The sequence below is a fragment of the Anser brachyrhynchus genome, assembly GCF_964034855.1.
Source record: "Anser brachyrhynchus genome assembly, chromosome: 18".
Taxonomy (NCBI): Eukaryota; Metazoa; Chordata; class Aves; order Anseriformes; family Anatidae; genus Anser; species Anser brachyrhynchus.
The window spans coordinates 7,899,181-7,921,363 of record NC_137711.1 but is presented as its reverse complement, the minus strand read 5'-3'; the positions used below and the strand labels follow the sequence as shown (position 1 = coordinate 7,921,363).

At 50.3% G+C, this 22,183-nt stretch overlaps 1 protein-coding gene across 12 annotated transcripts; it reads left to right on the top strand.

Moving 5' to 3' along the window:
• The first annotated feature begins 759 nt into the window (after nucleotides 1-759).
• EXOC7 (exocyst complex component 7) lies at nucleotides 760-22,072 on the top strand. 12 transcript variants are annotated; one of them, XM_080560853.1, is made up of 22 exons: nucleotides 760-974; nucleotides 1,474-1,539; nucleotides 2,598-2,782; nucleotides 3,268-3,373; nucleotides 3,914-4,136; nucleotides 5,684-5,851; nucleotides 6,913-6,924; nucleotides 11,487-11,579; nucleotides 12,574-12,642; nucleotides 13,970-14,115; nucleotides 14,448-14,600; nucleotides 15,134-15,232; nucleotides 15,802-15,864; nucleotides 16,199-16,265; nucleotides 17,539-17,577; nucleotides 18,671-18,736; nucleotides 19,458-19,578; nucleotides 20,006-20,101; nucleotides 20,395-20,458; nucleotides 21,006-21,047; nucleotides 21,223-21,356; nucleotides 21,818-22,072. In XM_080560853.1, the coding sequence occupies exons 1-22, from the start codon at nucleotides 915-917 to the stop codon at nucleotides 21,918-21,920; spliced, it is 2,175 nt and encodes a 724-aa protein (XP_080416979.1). In that variant the 5' UTR covers nucleotides 760-914; the 3' UTR covers nucleotides 21,921-22,072. The 12 variants fall into 12 exon arrangements, with proteins under 12 accessions (XP_080416979.1, XP_080416980.1, XP_080416970.1 ...); XM_080560854.1 differs by lacking the exon at nucleotides 6,913-6,924; XM_080560844.1 differs by lacking the exon at nucleotides 12,574-12,642.
• Nucleotides 22,073-22,183: the final 111 nt, after the last annotated feature.

Sequence of the window (22,183 nt, the reverse complement as noted above, 5' to 3'; positions counted from 1 at the left end):
TCTGAACACGAGCCAGCAGTGTGCCCAGGTGGCCAAGAAGGCCAACGGCATCCTGGTTGTGTCAGGAATAGTGTGGCCAGCAAGAGCAGGGAGGTGATCGTCCCCCTGTACTCAGCTCTGGTGAGGCCACACCTCGAGTGCTGTGTTCAGCTTCGGGCCCTCACTACAAGAAGGACATTGAGGGCCTGGAGCGTGTCCAGAGAAGGGCTACAAAGCTGGTGAAGGGCCTGGAGCACAAGTCCTGTGAGGAGCGGCTGAGGGAGCTGGGGGTGTTTGGTCTGGGGAAGAGGAGGCTCAGGGGAGGCCTCATTGCTCTCTGCAACTGCCTGAAAGGAAGGTGTGGGGAGCTGGGGGTCGGCCTCTTCTCACAGGTAACTAGTGGTAGGACTAGAGGGAATGGCCTCAAGTTGTGCCAGGAGAGGTTCAGGTTGGAAATGAGGAGACATTTCTCCTCAGAAAGAGCGGTCAGGTGTTGGGACGGGTTGCCCAGGGAGGTGGTGGAGTCACCGTCCCTGGGGGTGTTCAGGGAAAGGCTGGATGTGGTGCTTGGGGACATGGTTTATCCCTGGGGTGTTTAACGTGGTGCTTGGGGACATGTCTCAGTGGGTGACACTGTGATGGTTGCATCTTGGCCCACAGCAGCAGACACCCCCCGCCACTCTCAAGATGGCCGCGCGGCCCGCCCGCCACTCCCAAGCTGGCCGCCAAGACCCGCAGCGCGCATGCGCCCCAGCCCCGCTGCCCTTCCGTCTCCCTCTCTGAAATGCCACTCCCAAGATGGCGCCCGCCACTCCTGCGCATGCGCAGTGCCCCCGCCGCTCCCAAGATGGCGCCGCGGCAGTGACGGGACGGAGCCGGGGGGAGCAGCGGCGGCGGCTTCCCGGTGGAGCGCGGCCTCGGCGCCCCGCGGCACGATGATCCCGAGCGAGGAGGTGTCGGCCCGCAGGAGGGAGATCGAGGGCAAGCTCAAGCAGGTGGGGCCGGGCCGGGGGCCTGCGGCGGGGCCTGGCGGGGCCTGGGCGCGGGGCCGGGCCCGCAGCCCCCGCGCGTTGCCGTGGAGACGGGCCCGGGGCTCCCCCTCAGGGCCTGCTGTGAGGGGCTGGGGGTCTGCGGGGGTCGGGTCTGTGGGGGTCGGGGTGGCTGCACCACGCCTGTGGTGGGCGGGGGTGTGCGGTGTAAATCGGGGGGGGTAAGGGTGTCCGCAAAGTGTGCTAAGGCTCGAGGGGTCGGCGTGTTGGGGGGAAAGGAGCAATCTGTAAAAAAACACTCTCATTATGTTGTGTTTCTCGCCTTGGGTTAAATGTCCTGATATCTGTTAGGAGGTGGTATGTTAAAAAGTGGCCTCAGCATCAGACCAAAGGTGGCTCGCTGCTGTGTTTAGCAGGGCTTGTGAAACCCTACATGTGGAGTTGAGTGAGCTAAATGCTCGGTGCTCTGCAGTGAAAACTAACTACTTTTTCACCCTGATGGCAGGAAGAAGAAACTCTGTCCTTTATCAAAGAGAGTCTTGAGAAGAGTGACCAGCTCACGAAGAACATGGTAAGGAGGTCCTTGAGGTTCAGGCTTATGGCTGGGTCTAGGGCTGCTCACCCGTAGGAAAATCAATTTTTTAGAGCCTCATTGTGCCTGTCTGAAGAATATACGGTAATAAGCCACTTGCTCGGCATCTCTGTTTTATACTTTGGTGGTTGGGCAAAAGGAAAGGCTGGTGAATGTTTAAAACCTAAGCCTCTTTCCTGGGAAGATGTGGGTGTAAATGCGCTGTTGGCTTTACAGTTTGTGCTTTCTCATGGGAAGAGATATTAACAAACCCCAAACTAATTTGTGCAACAGCATCCCATCGTTGCTTCATAAAGGCAGGTCTCGTTTGGGGTTTATTTTGAAAATTTTTTGCTAAAGAGGTAGAATGTAATTATTGCACTCTAAGTGGTGCTAGTAAGCCCTCAACTGGCATACTGTGTCCAGTTTTGGGTTCAGTGACTTAAGAAAGGCATAGAAGCATCACTAGAGAAATCTGGAAAGCATAGCATAGGAGTGCGTCTTGAAAGAACTGCATTTTGTCCTAGAAAAGATGACATTAAGGCACCCTTTATGTGCTTGCTAAGGCTTTTCACCATTCAGAAGTGATACCGTAGTCGCTTTTTAAAAAACAAATGTCCACAGTGCAAAAGAAGGTTCATGCTATAGTGTGTCTTCGCATTGTATGTTCCGGTTTTAGATCTTAGTGGTACAGAGCAAAGTGGCTGCCAGGCTTTACTTTTGTTGCTCCGTTTACCAAGGATGCCTCCAGGCTTTTCCTGTGGCTTTGTTTTGTGCTGTCAGGTAAAATTTTCTCTTCCTTGGTACTGTTTCGGCGTACTGTTTGTGTGCTTTTCAAACATTTAATTCAAAGCTGGCCTATCTTTGATGGCAGATGATTTGTTTTGTAATTATTGATGGAAATTGATGGAAAGGCAGGCTGTTTAAATCTTCTATGTCCTAAGGAGCCCAGCATAGAAGCTGGAATCTGAAGGTCCCGGACTGCCCCAATCTAACTACTAACCTACTGCGTGGATCCTTGTGAAAGGATGTCCTCAGCTCTCTTCGTTTCTCTGTAGGTTTCTATCCTATCCTCCTTTGAAAGCCGTTTGATGAAACTGGAGAACTCGATCATCCCAGTCCATAAACAGACAGAGAATCTGCAGCGCTTGCAGGAGAACGTGGAGAAGACCTTGTCCTGCTTGGATCATGTCATCAGTTACTACCACGTGGCTAAAGACACGGAGAAGATCATAAAGGAAGGGTGAGTTCAGCAGCTGGATCTTGCTGGGGAGCTTCATCCTATTGGTCTTTTGGGACAGAGGTAGGAGCCGACTCTGCACACTTATTTTAATGTTCCTAATATACTTCCCACGTTCTTCCCCCCCCACCAGTCATCCAGAAAGCTTCCTGGCTTGAATATCAGCAATCCCCAGAGGGCAAAGTCTGCTCAGACTGTACTGATGTCTCTTCCAGATTTTACACCCATGGTGCCATATGAAGCTCATGAGCATTGGTGGCTTCTCTTCTTTCCTCTGCCCTTTTCCTAAAGTTTCTTTCTGCCCTGGCAGGAACTGCACAGTTGTGGCAATGAGTGCAGTCGAAACAGAGTTCATGATCTTCTCTTACACAGAAAGTAAATTGGAATTTTCTGTATTACTTTCATCCTGAGTTTGGTCTGGTGCTTACTTGGTGTTTTCTTCCTTTGGTCTTTGGGGCACCGTTTTTTATTTTTGCTTTTATTTTTAGCCCCACCGGGAGGCTGGAGGAATACTTGAATTGCATGGACAAAATCCAGAAGGCAGTGGAATACTTCCAGGACAACAGTCCGGACAGCCCAGAGCTGAACCGTGTGGTAGGTCGCGGATCTGGAAGCTGGCAGGGGCGGGAGAGGGACGGACAGACAGACAGACAGACAGACATGTGCTGCTTGCCCTCCTGCTGTGAGAGGCTGGTGGGCTTGCTGCCTGGCGAAAAAGGTGTTTGGGAACAGCTAAAAAATGGTTTCTTTGGCTTCTTTTTAAGTCCGAGCCCAGCAGTGTTTCTGCTTGTGGTGCTCTCTTCATGCTTTGTGCCGTTCGGACTTGTGAAAGCCTATCTTGCACATGTGGTGGAGTTGATTGAACTTCCCCCTGCGTACCTCTTGTCCATCCTTCAATTGCTTGAGCAGAATGTGAGATCTGTTGTAATTCCACTTGTAAACTGAGCAGCTCCCAGGCATTTTTGTATTTAATTCACCTTAAAAGTCTCTTAGTTACAGGCGTTGTCGGAGCTCGAAGCATGCGGTACTTGACAGTGGTTAGAAACACTACAGAAAATGAGACCTCATGCAGAAAGACCCGTGAGTGATTACAGGAACCCTGTGCTTCTTCTATCCCTCTCTCTTTTGTGCCAGAAATCCCTTTTTGAGAGGGGGAAAGAGTCCTTGGAGTCGGAGTTCCGCAGCTTGATGACACGGCACACCAAGCCAGTCCCGCCCATCCTCATCCTGGACCTGATCAGCGGAGATGATGAAATGGAGACACAGGAGGAGATGTCGCTGGAGCACCTCCCGGAGAGCGTCCTGCACGATATCATCCGCATTTCTGGCTGGCTGGTGGAGAACGGCAGGAACCAAGGTGGGCAGCGCTGTGCGTTGTTCCCCTGTGGTTCTGTGTCAGGTCAGTGCTCTCCAGCTGACTGTCGCTCCTGGTTGAGAGCAGAAGCGGAGTGGTGAGGGTTGTTATTAGCACTGTGCAGGTGAGTTTGCAGATCACACACCTCCAGCCACGAAGCCTCTGCTCAGGTGAGGTCGGGACTGACAAAGCGAGGGTCACGCTGCCGCTGGTAGCTAGCAGCACGAGCAAAACGAGAAAAAGCTTTAGCGGCACCTTCTAGGGTAGGAGTTCAGTCTCCTTTCAATTCCCTTCTTAAGAGCCTGCTTCCTTATGCTGTTTGTAGTAGGGCTGAAATGCGCTCTGTCAGTTGAACAGTGATCTGATGAGAGCAAAAGCTGCGTAAGTAAAGCACAAATCATCTTAAAGCATAGCCTGGCCTGCAGCAGAAATCCGTGCCAGGAGCCTGTTATTTAACGTGCACCTGCAACACCTCCTGTTGGAGCTGCAGTCACCTAGTGCCCAGGTGCTACAGCTGTACAAGACACTGACTTAACTCCCCTGGGGGAACTGTTTATGAACGAAACCTTGTGTGTTAAATGTGACCAAAGAGGGGTATAAAAGCAGCACAGGATTTTTTTTTTCAGTCAATACACAGCTCTTCTTTCCTGTTCTGCAGCACCAGAATCTACCTACACCTTTATACCCCTTTATTGACTCCCCATCGCTTCCAAAACTGATGCGCTCTTGGTAGTAGCGTGTGGACTTGCTGTTGGGTGTGGTGGGAGGGCAGGAGTGAACACTGCAGGGGAAGGAAGCTGGGTTTGGAAGAAAACAGGAGATTTTTCCAGCTTTAGGGTACAAACAGGACAGGAGCTGACCCTGCAGTGTGGGAGGCGGTCTGCGTGCTGGAATCAAATGCGAGAGTCTTAAGGAAAGTTCTGAGGGACCCGGGCTGGAGAAGAGGCAGGTTCAGGGTGTGGCGTTCACATGAGGAAAGGAAGGGAAGGGGGTGGAAATGCAAGAAAGGTGAACAGGAGATGGGGGGGGAGAGCGGTGTACTGAACTGTGGGTTAATCGGCTCGTCCTCTGAGGGTTCTGTTTGGAAGAAAGGCCTGGAGGTGAAATGGTTGGGCCTGGTGTGGAAGGTGTGACAGGACACTTTATGGCTTCTTGGTTTCAAAGTCAACATCTCAGGGCTGCGGCAGAACAGGAAAAGTTGCCTGCGGGAATGGAAGATTCAGAGCGGTTGCCTGGATTCTGTTTCAGGTTTCGCTGTCTTTTTGTCTGTTAGATTGTTTGGGTGCTTTGGTTTCTCTATTGTGAAATAGAGAAACACCTGTCTCCTCTGTACTACATTTTTGCTTTTTCTGTTGAGTCTGTTTGTATTTTGGTTTCTTTCTGGATTTAGCACTGCTGGATTTGGTATTTTGGTAGGGAAAAACGCTTATCTGGGGTCTCCCATGAACACCGCTAAGTTGTCTTTGGGCCACTGTGTTTCAGGAAAGGTTTGTTTTTCCTTATAGTGTTTTCTGTTTATTTATAATCTCGTTTCTACCTCATCCCTTTAGATTTCATGACAGTGTACTTCCAAATCCGCTCTGTCCAGCTTGACCGCTCCATCAAGGGGCTGAAAGACCATTTTCGTAAGAACAGCTCCTCCACGGGGGTGCCGTATTCCCCTGCCATTCAGAACAAGAGGAAGGACACCCCCACCAAAAAGCCAGTCAAGAGACCAGGTGAGTCCGAGTCAGGGATCCCTGTACAGCGTTATCTTCTCGCCTGGGTATCTGACACACTTCTGCAGGGCTTCTCGCTGCTGAGGTGGCCTCTGCCTGCTTACAGGGCAGGAGCAGGGTGGGATTTCAGAGAGAAGCAACTCTTCTCGGTGTTGAAGCCAGGGCAGAGGTTACAGACCTTGTTTCCATTTCTCAAATCATCAGATCTGTTCTCTGGGCACCGTAAAGAAGTGGGACGGGCAGGATGGGGTCTGTAAACAGAGAAGGAAAAGGCCGTTACCTTAACGAAGGAGATCAGCAAAAAGAGACCTGAGAGAGGAGGAGATGAATATGGTTTGAGAACATTTGTCCTCAGCCTTGGAACATGGATTATATCCAGTGTTACAGCAAAATGGAAAACTGAGACCTGATAAAGCACATCACTTTAATCACTACTTACGTGTAAATAATTATTGGGCTAGGAAACCGAGAATCTCTCAGAAATTGAAAGAGGGTCTGGGAATTTGCCTACAGATCCAAAGTTGTCCTAATCAGATTTTGGAAGAGCTGTTAAAGCTTTTGTCTCAGCCTGTCTCTGGAAGAGACGTGAATGTGGCTGGGGAGTTATTCCACCTCTCCTCGTAATGGAGTTTTGCTGCATTTTCTGCAGCTGGGAGGCCGGTCCCTCCCCTGGGCTGCTCCTGCTCGAGCGTGGAGCTGGCGTCCTGGCCTCTGAAATGTGCCACCTAGTGGGAAAACGGCCAGAAGGAGGGCCAGCCACAGCTGGCGTGGGCCTGACAGCAGAGCAGTGATGCTGTCCCTGTGTCTCCCAGCGCCCTGTTGTCTCCTGTGTAATAGTGATGGAAGTCAGAAGTTCGGATTTCTGGGGGTTTGCCTGGCAAAAACTCTTTCCCACCCCAGTATTTTTCCTGCGTTGTCCAAATCCTTTCGTGAGTTCAGGAAAACACTAACTTAAGAACTGCGGGTAGGGACTGGGAATTGATGGGATGGGGAACGGGAGGGAAAGCAGTACCCATTTTAATTGTGTTGTGTTTATTTTTATAATCCTGATGTGAATGCAGTCCTCATCCCAGGTAACGTGCGTCTATGTGTGTGTGTGTGCTGGCCCTGGTGCTCGCTCTCTTCACTTCTGAATGGAGGGGCTTTGGTGGGCCTCTTCGTGCTACAGCAGAGGGTGTGCCTGGGATATTTGGAGAGGGCAGGCTGCCCGGGGAAGGCTGTGACAGCCAGCGATCGCCCCCCTGGGCTTTTAAAATCAATCTGTGCCCCTGCTGCTGTGCCCCGGAGCTGTTCCTGAGAGCTGAAGTGTGAGTTGCAGCTGGTGAACTCTCTGGTGAACGGCTCTTACGCTTTAGGTAGTCAGAAATAGAGGAGATTTTTTTTTTTTTTTCATAGGAAGATTAAAAAAAATCACTAGGAATGGTTTTTTTAATGAGTCTTGGATCTTGGATGCCCACAGAGAGAGAAAACAGCCCACGTGTTTGAGAAGCATTTGTTCTCTATCTCATCCAAAATGGATGCGTTTGGGCATCCAAAATCGCTTGTCGTGATGAATGTCTCAGCTGTAAATTTGCCAGGAGATTTTGGCATCTTTTGGCCAAATTTAATCGGTTTGTGAGACGGGCCAGGTATCAGGCAGTGAGCGCAGTCTGAATGCTCTCACAGAGCCCACGGTGTATGAAGGAAAGGATTTCAGGTGATCTATTGGGGTATTGCAGTCTCAAGGAAAAAATAATGGCTAATTTGTCTCCAGTCATCTGTGAACAAGGACACAGAACCGGACTGTAGCTCTTGAAGGATGGGGGTGGTTAAACCTTACACAGCAGCCATCTCTTACGGCTGCGGAATTGTACTGAAATGAAATTAAAGAGGAGGGAAGAATAATCTTCGAGCAGAGGTTCACCAGTTTTTCTGCAGTTCTGTCAGCTTTCAAGGACAGCTCCTGATGTGGAGCTCTCTCCACACTGGCACGGTGGCACTCTTCATAACAGTATTCCTCTGGTGGCATTTGGCTCACCTGGTTTTAGCCTTTGTTCAGTTATGGACAAAGATTTTTTTTTTTGTGCATTCCCTTCGGTAAGGGAATTCCCACAAAACTGTTTCAGACGAGCGGTTTTCTCGCCGTTTCAACAAGGGAGTTGGTTTCCTTATTCCTTCAGGAAGAATATCCCAGCGCACACCCCAGCGCACACTTTAACCTCTTGCAGGGGATAAATAACCAACTAAATCTGATGTGCTATAACCTTTTTACAAAGCAAAATGGAAGGGAGGTTGCAGCTGAAGGGAAGGTAAGCTAGCAGGGACAAGCTCACCAGGCAGAGACCCCCACCCTCCCTCCCCCAGCCACTGTGCTGGGTTCTGGAGAACATATTCCACATCCGTGCTTTGTCTGAGTCTTCATCTCTCCATCACTGCTGCAGTTGTTGGTGCACCCTGTTCTGTTTCCTCTTGTTCCAGCGTGCAATTAAAACTTTGACTGCTGGAGATGCTTCTAAAGCCAAATCGTCTCCTCTTGACTGCAGCTTGCCAAGTCAAGGAGAAGCAGTCTGTGGCTTTTTTTTTTTTTAAAGCACTTTGCTGTTTGAAATGTCAGCAGTCTGTCTCAGAGGACAAGCGTATTCAGGTTCCCAAATTGTCCCGTTACAAACATCTGCTCGTAAAATCCTGAAGGGATTGCTTCTCGGTGAGGCCTGTGGATGCAGCGCTGGGTTGCCTTGAGAGCAGGAGGTAGCTCAGAAGCTCTCTGAGCTGCCAGAAGCTTGGGAAGGACAGAGCGCAGGGTACCTATACGCAAAAGCCACAGAGCTTCAGCCAGTTTTGTGCAGACTCCTGTGGTTGGTGCTAAAGAAAAGAGGGTGCGCTGCTCTTCTGCTTGGCTAGGAAGCTGAGTAGTGGAAGAGAAAAACAGGAGAACGATGTAGAATTGGAGAACTGCCTCATGTATGCCCCCAAACCACTTTATTTAAACAGGCCCAGGAGCAAAAATCTCAGGTGTTGTGTGAATTTTAGGTTTTTTGGGGGGCTCTACAAGCTACAGGGGAGCCGTTTCCAGTTTATTTATTGCTTCCTAGCAGTTTAATTTTACCCAGCAGTGAGGTGCTACCTGAAGACGGGCTGTGTGGGGCAGAACGAAGAGCCTGTTCCCCTTTTCAGCTTCCCCTGTTGATCGCTGCCGAGCTGGAACATGATGCTTTCAGCAGCAGCTGAAACGATCCCATTTGGTCTGCGAGCTGCCTAAGGAGGGAAAACAAGCACGGAACAAAAGCCTTTGGTTTTCACTAGAATTCATTAAAGCCTAATTGCAGCACTAAGTGAAGGGGATACAGCAGCGCTCAGGTGATGTCCACAAACACATGAGGTGTGTGTGTGTTGGTGTAAACGCAGGTTTATGCAAATGCAGGGCAGCAGAGGCAGAGGAAACCATCGGGGTGAGCTGTGGAGGTGTGCGCTGCATCCCTGTGAAGTGAGAGCCTCTGGGCAGCAGCAGCAGTTGCACTCTGCTTCATTTTTACACCAATTTACCCAGGTTTTTTTTTTCTGAAGGCAAGTAGGAAAGATCAAAACGGGTAGAAGAACGGCAGCTGGGTTGAGCTCCAGCATGTCAGCTGGGCCATGGTATCAGCAATAATAGTAAAAAAAATAGCTTAGTGCATCTCTTCAGGGCTTTCTGCAGCCCTGCTCGCTCAGAGGAATTTAATGTTGTGCCCAAACACTGAAGGTTTCTGAAAGCAGCTAATGCTTGTGTTGGGGATGGAAAGCATCAGGAAACCTGGAGGAAGTGATTCTGGGATCAAGTGAGCAGGAAGAACACGGAAGAAGCTCGGAACGAATCCATCAGCACAAGGGCACGGGTCTTCCCGCCTGCCTAGTGTGGGTCTAGGGGGAAGGGTTTTCCTGCCAGACGAATGTGGCTTACAAATACGATTTTTTTTTTCTTTAGTAAGTGGTTAAGAGTGATCTGAGCTGATGGCTGAAAAATGTGGCCCATGAAAGCTTAGAGTTGGAGCTGCACGTTCTCCATTCTCGTGTTAATAAACAGTAAGCCACGTTGGGGCACGGTGGTGATTCGGGGGGAAGCTCTGTCACTTCCCTGTGCTCCCCAGCTAGAGGTGTGCTGTCTGCAAGACAGGAAGATTCCTTCAGCCTGCCCCGAACCTGGTTGCTGTGTAGGGTTAGGATTAGGGTCTGGGGAGGGAGGAAGTGCAGCGCCCCATTGCGAGTGGGGTCACGGAGGGGCTGCCAGAGGTATGCCTTAAAGGTTTCACTGTAGGGCCCTTCTTGAGGTGACCCCAGGTGGGTGCTGGAGCTGCTTGGTGCCTGGGGTTGGGGTTTGGAGAGAGCTCAGAGCCCTGCTGCGAGGCCGTCCCCGTGCCCCAGGGCGCCGTCCTGCAGCGTGGTGCTTCCCCCGGGGTCGGCTGTCCTCAGCTTCTGGCAGTCAGCGCTCGTTTCCTGGCCGTGCTGTGGCTGATGTTTGCTGGTGGACGGAGGGATTTTCTGCGCGTTTGAAGTATTTATTGCTTTAAAATGGAGGACTGACTCTTAGCGTTGGCAGCCGCGTTTTTATTTCTTGGATCTTTTTCTTCGTTTACTCAGCCCAATTCTGTTCCGTCTGGGTTTTCTATGGAGAGTCCTTCTGCCTTCCTAAAACTCTCTGTTCCCTGTTGTGCAGGCAACGGCAAAGCTCTGCTGTGAGAGTGTGTCCATGTGCTTGTGATAATTGCAGCTTGTTGCATGACCACTAACCTTTTAATGTGGAAACAGCGCTTAGTTTTCAGTTGTCCCGTTAATGCTTTTTTTTTTTGTGTGCTTCCTAGCTGTATATCCAGCATCGGCTTTTGTTCAGTCCTGTCTGTTTTTTTGTGTGTGTTAAGTATAAATCTTTTAACCCCGTGTTTGTTTTTTTTTTTTCCATGGTTTTAATTGATTTGCAGTTCCTTAGAAGAAAAGTGTCTTGGGGATTAGGGTGACTTAATGCGAGTTAGACGTGGGTGGGCAGCGTCCATTGTGCTGCGATTCCTGGGGTGGGGACTGCTGCTGCAACATTGCTCTCTGAAGTCCCGAGGTTGTCACCCTTTGATCGCTTCCTGCAATGCCGGAGATCGTTCGATGCCTTGGCTGTGGGGATCTATATTGAGCATGCTCAGGAAATGCCCTGGAATGGCACCTTTTTTCGGCACCTGCAAGGGAGGAGCTGCGATTGTGGCTCTGGGGAGCAGGCAGTGCGTTGCTGGGTGTAAATTGTCCGTACCCCAGCTCAGGGAAGGCTTTTGCGCTTGGATGCAGCGTACCAGCTTAAAGAAAAACATCACGGGGAAGGAAGCTGGGGTCAGATTTTCCCAGCCAGCCGTAGCAGCTCAGCAAACTGAGCCGAGCGCTCCCTGGTTCTGTAGCCGTGGCCGGACTTCACGTCCTCCCCTTGAAGAAGGGAGACAACCTGAAAACAACCGTGGCATCCGCACGCTCGGACACGAGTTTTGGGTTCTTGCCGGGCCTGTGCTGAGCATGCTCATTGGTGCCCAGCACCCTCCTGCTGGGCCCAGGTGACAGCTGCTGGTGAAGGGCTGGTGTTCTGGGTTTGTTTTCTTTCACTCATTTTCTAGGTCTTCTTGTCTCTTCTCTCTGGCTCTGGTGACAGGCACGATCCGTAAGGCTCAGAACCTTCTGAAACAGTACTCTCAGCATGGTCTAGATGGGAAAAAGGGGGCCTCTAACCTCATTCCTATGGAAGGTAATCACAGCTCCAGCTACTTCACCTTTGAGCTTCTCTGTGTATCAGCCTTGCTTTTCCAGGTGGGGCTTCCGTTAGCCGAGTGCTTGGTGGGCAGGGTCAGGTAAATATAGCTGTCCTTGGGCAGCCTGGGAGATGCTGGCGGCCCAAACTACTGATCTGAATTTCGTGTCTGAATTTCAAAGGCTCTGTAGACAAAATACAGGTGGAAAGGAATCTTATGATAAAGCAGTCGGTCCACCATAGGCACGTGGCTAACGGAAGCTCTGCTCTGATGACATCTTCCTGTGGTGTTTCTGTTCTCTTTTCTTGTTTTGCCTGGTCTTTGAGACGTTCAGTTTCCTAGTGACCTTTCCAAACCTGATGCAGAAGTGTCAGGCCACAGCGAGCCCAGTGCTTCATGCCTGCACATCTCTGTGCAGACTGACCTAAAGGGCCTCCTTCCGTGTTCCAACCTCCTCTGCTCACAGAGGTTGTACCAGACAGAGGAGAGACTTCATTTGCTTCAAAGCATCTATCAGACCTTTTTCCCTTCTGCTACGTATTCATCCAAAGTAGATTTCTTCAGCACCTACATTCTAGTCTACTGAATCCCAGATAGTGACTAACATCACTTACTGGGGGAAAAAAAATCTCAGTGCTGAGCAGGAGATGGACTTTGAGTTTGAATCTGTAATAGTTGTGGGTACAAATTGGGTTTACGGTGCCTGCTGTCCCATTCAGAGCTTATGGCAGGAGGTTCAAGTGACACCTGTGGCCCAGGAAACGATTTAACTCACTTCTCATCAGGTTTCAAAGGGTTGCTACTGCTACATAACCCCATAAAGGGATTTGGTTAGGTAGCGTTCCCGGGACTGCGTAGGGAAAAAAAAAAAAAAGTCCATCAGATCAAATAAGCCAAGCTTGAAGCGGCTTCCAGCCAGTGTGAGCATCCATGCTGTAACCACCCTGGATAAATTGCGCCTTCTGTTTGTGCCGGCTGACATCTCACTAGGTCATGAGCATGATTTACGAGTTAAACATCTTTCCGATACCCTGAGCGACAAGCATGGGCCGGCTGCTGGTAAGTACCGTGTTGTCACTTCGTAACGAGCTGCCTAACATCCCTTCTTTGCAGCATGCTTCACACTCGTGGCGTAGCCAGTGGCCGTTCGTCTGCGTGGGTAGCCCTGGAGCATGGGCCTTCTCTGGCTGTGAAGCTCTGGCTCCTCTCAGTAGAGTTCACTCCTACTAATCGCACAACCCCAAGCCCTAAAAACAAGGGACCCCAGTTTTGTCTAACCGAACCTGGAGGCCACCGTGCTGAGGGGCCCTTCCTATAGGGAGCCACGGGCTTGTCGGCGCTGAAGTGAAGCAAACAGGGAAGGCTTACATGTGGCACGCCGTTTGGTGGGCCGCTCTCCGCTGCAGGCCGCGTGTAAAACCACGTCACGTTTGTGTGCCACGTGCTGACCACAGCTTCTAAAAGATCGCTCCGAGGGGCCTGTCGGCGTAGGGAAGAATTGGGTCTTTCTCCATCAGAAGTTGCAGATGCTGCTGGGAGGAGGGTAGCAGCAGCAGCCGTAGCTTAGGGAAGGCCTCTCTGCATCATTTTGCTCTTTTCTAGTGGTTACTGCAGGGGTCTGAGCAATGCAGGGTGATGCGAGCCCATTTGTGTCTGTCCTGCTGACACATCCAGCTCGTGGCTGGCATCAGTTGGTGGGTGCCCCCGTATCTTCCTGGCACTTCTTACGCCTACCACGTAGGTTCCTCACTATGTCTTTGAGACATTCATGTGCTAGAACTCAAAAACGCACATTTGTATGCAGCATTTTGTGGCAGATGCCTCACCTAAGTGTGCTGATAGTCCTGCTTTGTAGGATGTAGTAGTTCATCCGCCTGTTATTATCTTTGGTTACTGCCTGTAGGAAGAGGCTGCCTTCCAGGAGAGCCTCCATTTCCAAGAAATGTTGATGCAACATGGCAGTTCTTCATCTGCATGATGGATGGAGATAAGGAATCCTAAAAATACGAGCAGAGATGTTGAATAATTCACCTCAGACCTTCCCTAGTTTAGTACTCCGTGTTCGAGCCCTTGATTAAATTTAGTTTGTATCCCAGAAGAGCTTCAAACTTGCCTTCTGTCACGAGGCTGGGAAGAGCTGGTGTTGTGCTGATGTGTCCGTTTCCTGAGCTGCAGCTGACTTCGCGTGCCTCCCACGGGCAAACCAAGGGGGCAGGCGTGGTGAGAAGATAGCTCTTGGTCTCGCAGCAGGACGGGCACAAAGCCAGAGCCGCCTGTTCAGGAGGAACCTTGTGCTCTCTGCGTAATCCGAGGCCTCGCAGGGGGCAGAGCTGCTGGAAGCTCGGCGCGAATTTGGTTCTCTCTTAAAGACATCTTGCCTTTACAGGGAGGGATGATGTGTTCGACATCGAGATTGACGCCTACATTCACTGTGTGAGTGCCTTTGTCAAACTGGCCCAGAGCGAATACCAGCTCCTGACAGAAATCGTCCCGGAGCACCACCAGAAGAAGACTTTTGATTCCCTCATCCAGGTCAGTTGAGCCTTTCCCCTTGGTTTCTCTTGTAAAGGACATAAAAATTCCTTTCCTTTTCTTTTTCATTATGAGGACGTGGATTACGCCACGTGCTGTGGGTGCCCTAGAGCGCCACCACCGCTGGGGTTGCTCTCCAGGACCTGGGCAGGGAACCGGGGCAGGTGGCCCTGGAGAACACGTGCTTTGTTCACTCGCCTTGTCGCACTGCGGGTACCAGCAATGACCCGTCAGCTAAATTGTCATCTTTAACGGGGATCCTGCGTTAAGCCCCTTGTGCTACGTGGGCAGGAGTCATGCTGCTTCCTTCTGACCGACTGGCTTTGCTGCAGGAGTCGCTGGATAACTTGATCATGGAGGGGGATAACATTGTGTCAGCGGCCCGGAAAGCCATCATCCGCCACGACTATTCGGCGGTGCTCACAATCTTCCCCATCCTCAAGCACCTCAAGCAGATGAAGCCAGAATTTGACCAGGTCTTGCAGGTGAGTTTGATGGGATTGGAGAGTGTCCTGCGGCTTGGGTTGCGGGGAGAACTTTTTGAAAGGGACGACGACGGTGACTTTGAACAAAGCAATGTCACCTCTGTCCCTCAGCATGGACTGGGAGCGACAGGTGCAGCTCGAGCTTAGTTTGGGCTGTGCTCCCTGTCATCTAGAAGATCATCTCCTCTGAGGAGAGCCTGCTTGGACTATGACGCAAGGTTTTTCAGGCTCCTTTCCATCTGCTTCCAGCTGGAGCTGGTGACTGATGCACCAACCTCTTAGATCAGGTACCGCACAAGAGGAAATATGGCAGAACAAGTCCTGGTCATTGTTAGGGTTGCAGCATCTTCTCCCTCCTGGCAGGCCAAAGAATGCAAGGTTTCGCTCACTATTGATAATGCTATAAATATTCTTCTGATACATGGAGAACTGAGAATGAGATGCTGGGATGGGGGAGAAAGGAGGGTAGGTGCTGGACGAATGGTTAGATGCTGCTCGTTTTCTTTCTCTGATCTGTTACGGGACTATTCCAGGGAACTGCGGCAGGCACAAAGAACAAATTGCCAGGGTTGATCACTTCCATGGAAACTACAGGTGCAAAGGCATTGGAAGAGTTCGCTGACAACATTAAGGTAGGTTTACCATCACCGTTCTCTCCAGCAAGGCCAGCAGGTTTAGAAAAGGGGTTTTCTGAGCAGAACTCCCAGTTTAGCTTTCTGCTTTCCGTGAGACCACATACTTCTTGACTGCAAAGCAGGGCTGTGCCTGCTGGATAGCATTGGAGGGTCAGCTGCAAATACTGAACACCGGATGCTGGTCTCAAACACAGGAGGCCTCTGTAGATACCAAAGTTAATCTCAGAACTTAACTCCATGTAAAAAGAAAGGAAAATTGCTGACTTGAAAAACTGCGGAGGACTCGGGATAAACTGTCCCTCTGTAAGGTGGGCTCTGTGAATGCGCTGCCCCATAGGTGAGACGCACTTTTGATGGTCACATGCTGAGCAAAGCCCCTGTGGTCCTGAGCTGCCAGTGCACAGAAGCTATGGTTTCTGAGCACCAGGAGATGGCACTGTGAGAGACGAGTCTGAGGATGCTGAGGCTGGATAAACAAGGCTACGGCTCACTTGCAGCAGCAGCTGTATTGTAGATGCCTTGAATTTTCTAACATGCTCACCTTATGTCTCTTTCTTCCTTCTTAGAATGATCCAGACAAGGAATATAACATGCCAAAAGACGGGACAGTTCACGAACTCACCAGCAATGTACGTGAAGATGATGATTTGTATTGTCCTTTGTAAATAACAGCCTCAGAAGAGGTTTTAGAGCAGTAGGGAAATTTATTTTCTTAGATTAACCTGTGTGTTTGTATTGGGAGGGCGCTTAACTGGCTTCCCTGGAGACATTAGCTGGTTTCCCTTGCAAAGCTGTGGTGTGACTGTGTGGGTAAAACCCAGCTACTCAGAGGAGTATAGCAGTCTGTTTCTTGAAGGCTTTTGAATATGGCAAGACGTGGTCCTTCACGATCCTTAATAGTGGAGCATAAAAGCAACTGGTGTTGCGTCTCCTAACTTCCCTCTCTCTCTCGTTCTCTTCCAGGCCATCCTTTTCCTACAGCAGTTGTTGGATTTCCAGGAGACTGCAGGTGCCATGCTGGCATCTCAAGGTACATGCATGGAGCTTATTTGGGCATGCAGTTCCTTCCCAAAACCTTCCCCAAATTGTCTGGACATCTTCCCTAAAAAGATCAAACCTCAACGCGCACCGTTAGCTTGTTCTTCTCCTGTTCTTTACCCTGTGGTTTGTTTTGTCCTCCCATCTGCCCTGACTATGTAGTTGGTTGTCTGGAGAGCTCCAAGGGATGCAGAGAGTTTCCCTGCTGGCCTTCCACATTTGATCCTATCAGGTATTCTTGGGATGGCGTTTGTTGCTGGTGCGCATTATGGTGTCAAGTGAGGATGCCTTAGCCACGTAGCTCCAAATCTGACACTGTACTGGTTCCCCGTGACTGTATTGGAGTGAGGATGGTTGGTCCGGCCGAGTTAGCTGTAGCTGGGCTGTGTAGTGGTGAATTGCCTTCTTCCTCTGTCAGATCCTCTAGTCAGAGTACAACAGCAGCGGCAAGGACATTCTCCTCAGCATCCAGACGTGGTCAAGCTGGGACTCCTGAGCTAGTTGTGTGCCACGTGCCAGAACAGAGGGAGAACACGGTTCTTTACAGAGCAGCACCTCCCAGTTCTGTAGTGCTAATAGAGGTGCCTGCTTTGGGATGAATTGCACCCAAAGGTGCCTCTCTGATAACACCTTCCAGCAGTTAGTTGGCATGTAGGTGTCTGGAGTTGGATTAGAAAAGTCCCATAGTGGTCCCAAGTGATGGGAAATGCATGCATTTTTTTTCTGCAGTGCTCCCCTCGAGTGGTAGCAAAAGCAAAGCTTATCAGTTAAATGCCAATCCCTTGCTCTTGGTGCCCACAGAGCAGCTTTGTAGGGCCCTATACACCCGTGCAGAGATGCTAAAGTGCAGAGTGAGAGTGAAATGGCTTTGCTTAGTGTCTTGGGAAGGTTACATGAGCCGTGCATTCATTTCAAGGACTGGTGAACTGCTGCTGAGGATGTGAGAGAAGGCTTTCTTTTGTCTTGAAAATAGTTTGAACTGACTTGGAGCGAGGTGACTCGCTGAATGCAAATAACGGCAACACAAACAAGTCACTAGCAGGGGAAGGAGGTTACTCAGCCTTTCCTCCGTGATCTCCAGCTCCGTTTGTGGCCTTGGAGGGACTCCTGCCTGCTGTCCTGTGTAGCTGTCTGTGGCTGCTTTGTGTTAATATCTGCTTTGTTCTCAAAGGGATGGCGGTCTCTAACCTGTGTTTTTGCACTTTGCATTTCTCTTTCTCTCTCCTCCCTTCCCTTTTCTCTCTGCTCTGCCTTAATCTTTTTAGTTCTTGGGGACACATACAATATTCCTTTAGATCCCAGAGGTAAGCCGCCTTACCCCCACATACCCGCTCATACTGCGTTGGGCTCTTGTGATGTATGTTAATTCTTTGTCCTCCAGGAGTGGTAAATAAATTAACATGTAACTGAAAAGGGAAAAAAAAAAAAGTGGGGGGGGAGACACATAACTGAAAGGGGAAAAAGGGGAGGGTGAGTAACTCTTGCCAGTGGGCTGGAGAGAATAGCGAGGGCTTGTCACCTGCAGACAAAGAGGGATGCCACATGAGCTGAAACAGGCCAAAGGCACTCCGATGGCACCGAGTCTGCTTGGCACGGGCAGCAAATTGGCCCGGCTGGTATCGTGCTTCATCCCAAGCGCCCCCAGCTCCTCATTGTCCAACTCCCGGCAACGGGAGCCTCGAGGCCTTTCCCATGGGGTGCTTCTGAACTCAGACCACCCCAGTTAGGCCTGGCTGCCAAACTCGCTGGCAGGGGGAGAAGAAGGTGGCTACCCCGCGTGTCCCAGGGGTGACAAGCCCTGGAGGGCAGAAAGCCATCCCTCTGGCGCACGGAGGGACACGTTGCAGCCCACAGCCGCTGCTTGCATACGGGCAGGCGACGGTGCTGGTGCGGGCCCTCGCGCAGAGCCAAGCAGGCCTTGTCAGCAGCCACGGGGAAAGCTGAAACTTTCCAGAGCCCTTCTGCTTGTCTCTTTCACTGTTGTGTGCCTGCTGGTAACAGCTGCAGCTCATTTGTTCTCCGCCTGCAAATTTCTAGTGCTTAAAACCCCTTTTTGGGTGGTGGGGAAAGGACGTGGGGAGGATACGCTTAACGATTTGATTTCTGATCAAGTGGATGTCCTCTGAGCACTAGGAAGGAAAGGAGAGGTTTCTGCCACGGTGCTCAGCACCCGATGCAGCCGCAAGGATCACAGGGTGCAGAGCTTTTTCTCCCTCACCCTGGAGAATCCACTGACAGGCGGCGCTGAAGCAGGGAGCTAATTTCACTGTCGACGGGAGCTCTGTACTAATTCCATAGCAACAGGGAAGGGGCTTGTTTGAACAGAGGCAGGCTGACCACACGAACCCTGCCCTTCCTCATGGCATGTTAACTGGCTGAAGACTCTTTTCCTTGCAGAGACCAGCTCTTCAGCTAGTAGTTACAGCTCGGAGTTTAGCAGACGGCTGCTGAGCACCTACATCTGTGAGTACGCTGTGCACCTTCTCATTTCTACCCCCTTGGCTGTTCTTCCCTTGGCTCGTTCTTGAGTGAAAAGCACGGGCTGTGTCTCTTACTCCATGCAATCTTTCTCTGTTCAATCTGGAGCCTGATGGAAGGGATGGAGAAAAAGGATCAGTCTGGGAGTTTCGGAGATACAGTTAGACAGGACAAAGCGCGATGCAGCAGGTTGTTTTGTTGTTGTCATCGGTTGCCTTAAACCATTCTCACGCTGGACTTTAAGCCTTCAACCCTCTAGGGGCTCCCAGCTGCCAGAGGGGCTCTGTAAAATCCCAGTTCTGTATTTAAGAGTAAAATGTTGAGATGAGTTCATGGGACTGCCTTGTGGTGGTCTGTTATCATGGTGCTCAGGTCCATCAGGTTCCTCGAGATGAGCCTGTGCTGTGCTCGGGCTGAGTCTGATCACTCGTGCTGGCCCTGGGACTTACTCTGAGCCTGTGCTGCCAGTTGCAGCAGAGGCAATAGTTCACGGGGCACTTCTGGTTACTTGCCGAGGAAAGATCTGCATAAGGCTTGTAGGATCGCTGAGGGCACGTGATCGTACCCTTCTCTGTACGTGCATTTGGGGCTGCGCTCTCCGCTTTGCTGTGGGTTCACGGTGACAGCACGTAGTCCTCGGTTTGGATTGCCAGTTACAAGAAGTTTTAGTGCAAATCTTTTTGTCCTCTGTTGTTCCCCCTTTAAGGCAAAGTATTGGGCAACTTGCAGCTTAACCTTCTTAGTAAATCCAAGGTTTATGAAGACCCGGCTTTGAGTGCCATTTTTCTGCACAACAACTACAACTACATTCTGAAGTCTCTGGAGAAGTAAGTGTGCATCTCTTTGAAGTCCAAGCTGATGCTAAGCGCAGTTTTCAAGCAGTCTCTGGTGTACTGAGTGTGTTTACTTGTAGGCCTGTCTCTTCTCTGCTATTTCTTCCATTCTTGAGACTGCCCTATTGAAACCTTTGCCCTATTTATAGACACTGCATTACATGAGGGGGGGAGATAAAAGCATCAGAGATACCTTAGGTTTCAGAGAACCCTTTCATCTTGGGAGGATTGAGGATGTGGCTTTGGAAAGCAGCTTGGAGTGGCTTCTGTCTCCCTGTTCAAGCATTTCAAGGTCCCTTTTTATTGTAAAGGGCACAAAAGATCATGTTGATAGGGGCATGAAATGTTGCTGTCTTGCTAGTAGTAGCCCTGAGAGCACCTGGCTCACAGGCTTCCTTGTGTTTTCTTCTTCTCCTTTCAGGTCTGAGCTGATCCAGCTGGTAGCCGTGACACAGAAGACAGCTGAGAGGTCTTACCGGGAGCTCATTGAACAGCAGATCCAGACCTACCAGCGCAGGTCAGGTGCCATCCTCTGCTCTTCCCTTATTTCTGTCAGAGTTTGAGAGCTTGGGAGATTCATGGCCGGTGCTGGTGGAGAGTGGGAGAGGTTAGCCTTAAACACAAACTAGTTTAAACCCAAAACCAAGTATTCTGGTTCCCAAGTGATTAATCTTGGAAAATGGTCACTGTGGAAAGTTTTGGGGTGTGTGTTGTTTAGGTTGGCCTTTGGGTAACGGGTGAGGGCGTACATGCTCTAGTGAGACATAAATAACTCCTTTTTGCTCCTCTCCCATATCATTTCAAATGCAGCTGGTTGAAGGTGACAGATTACATCCTGGAGAGAAATCTGCCCGTCTTTCAACCAGGAGTGAAGGTGAGAGGGCAGGCAAGGATGATTTTAAGGTGATAGAAACTGCCAGAAACGTCCTGTCCCTTGTCATAATCAAAGATTCCCAGAAATCACCTTTATAACTTATGCCAGTATTGCTCTGTGGCGTGAATACTGTGGCTAGGACAAGATGGAGAATGACACTGCCTTCTAATCTCCCTTGCCCCAGATTCACACAAGTCTTTTAATTTCAGCCTCCATTCTTCTCTTTTCACCTGAGCAAATGCTGCTATTTTGGATTTGCAAAACCTGGAGACCTTCCCTAAGAAAGGGCTCAAAGCATAAAGAAGTCTATTTTTATGCCTGTTCTGGCTGAAAATTACCCTCGTTAAATGTACTTCAGATGAAAGCCAATTGCTGTATGTAGTGTGTGCTGCTCACTGCAGCCTTCTCTCCTCCCTGCTTTGGGAGAAGGAATTCGAGCCAAGTAGGTAGGATATCACTTAGGTTGGGTGGGGAATTTGTGGGCAAACAGTGATGTTGGGATTTTATTTCTGGCAATGAAATAAAAATTTTTCTCTCCTTATTGCAGCTCAAGGATAAGGAGAGGCAGATGATTAAGGAGCGCTTTAAGGTAAGAAGATGATGGATGGTAGAAGAACGTCCCCTAGTTGACTGAGAGAAACAGGGACAGGAAAAAGATCTGCCTAAGGAGAACACCTGTCCAGTGGTGATCACTAGTGGGTGAAAATAGCACTGGTATAGAGATGTTTGCCATCAGAGCACTCTCCAAATTTTATTTTGGACAGGGTTTTAATGATGGGCTGGAGGAGCTGTGTAAGATCCAGAAGGCCTGGGCAATTCCAGACATGGAGCAACGGGACAAAATTCGCCGGGCGCAGAAAACCATTGTGAAAGAGACCTACGGTGCCTTCCTGAACAGGTGAGAACCTCTTGCATCGTTGTCATCTCTTCCTTGGATTTACTGAGGTCTTTGGGACCTCAGCCGGAGCTTTGGCATTTTTCTACTGTCCTGACGTAGCTTTTCCATCTTGCACACTAAAACAAGGACGTTTTAGCTGAGCTCTACTAGTTGTGAACATCTGCTTGTCGCCCCGATTCCTTGTTCAGGGTGAGTGCAGATGTTCTAGCTAGCACAGGGCTCTGGGCCACCCTGGGTTTACCCACGTAAACCTCAGGAGACCCATTGTAACTAGCAAGGTCACTTGCTCCCTCCGAGACACCCCATCAGATTCAAGTGAGACCTGCTGGAGCAGAGCTCACTTATCCGGCAGAGGAAGGATACAGGTGGGAACAGCGTCTCTCAGTATGGAGAAGGGTCTTTTGCTGGGTCTTTTGCTGCGTCTCAGTTGCTTGCCACCTGCGGCTTGTCTTCCTTTGCAGATATGGCAACGTGCCCTTCACCAAGAACCCTGAGAAGTACATCAAGTACCAGGTCGACCAAGTGGGAGAGATGATCGAAAAGCTGTTTGACACATCAGCGTAAATCCGCAGCCCTCTTGTACTCTCCAGCTGCCAAGTACAAGTCACTGTTCTCTCAGCAACTTTTGTGACTCCCCTCCCTCCTCCCCTGCCCCGTTGTGGCGGGCAGGGCGTTATACTTGTATTTATCAGATTTATAAACCCGTGCAAACACTACCTCCTGGCTGTCTTTGCCTCCTTCTGTGGATCCTGAGCAAAGACTCCAGATGCGCACTGCAGTTCTGTGTCTTGGGATCTTACACTTAGATATTTTCAGGCTTGTGTATA

Coding starts and splice junctions, on each gene's coding strand:
- EXOC7 (XM_080560853.1), top strand. CDS start 915: ATGATCCCGAGCGAGGAGGTGTCGGCCCGCAGGAGGGAGATCGAGGGC. Junction 12,643..13,969: donor CAAGCATGGGCCGGCTGCTG/GTAAGTACCGTG, acceptor TTGCCTTTACAG/GGAGGGATGATGTGTTCGAC. Junction 17,578..18,670: donor TATTCCTTTAGATCCCAGAG/GTAAGCCGCCTT, acceptor TTTTCCTTGCAG/AGACCAGCTCTTCAGCTAGT.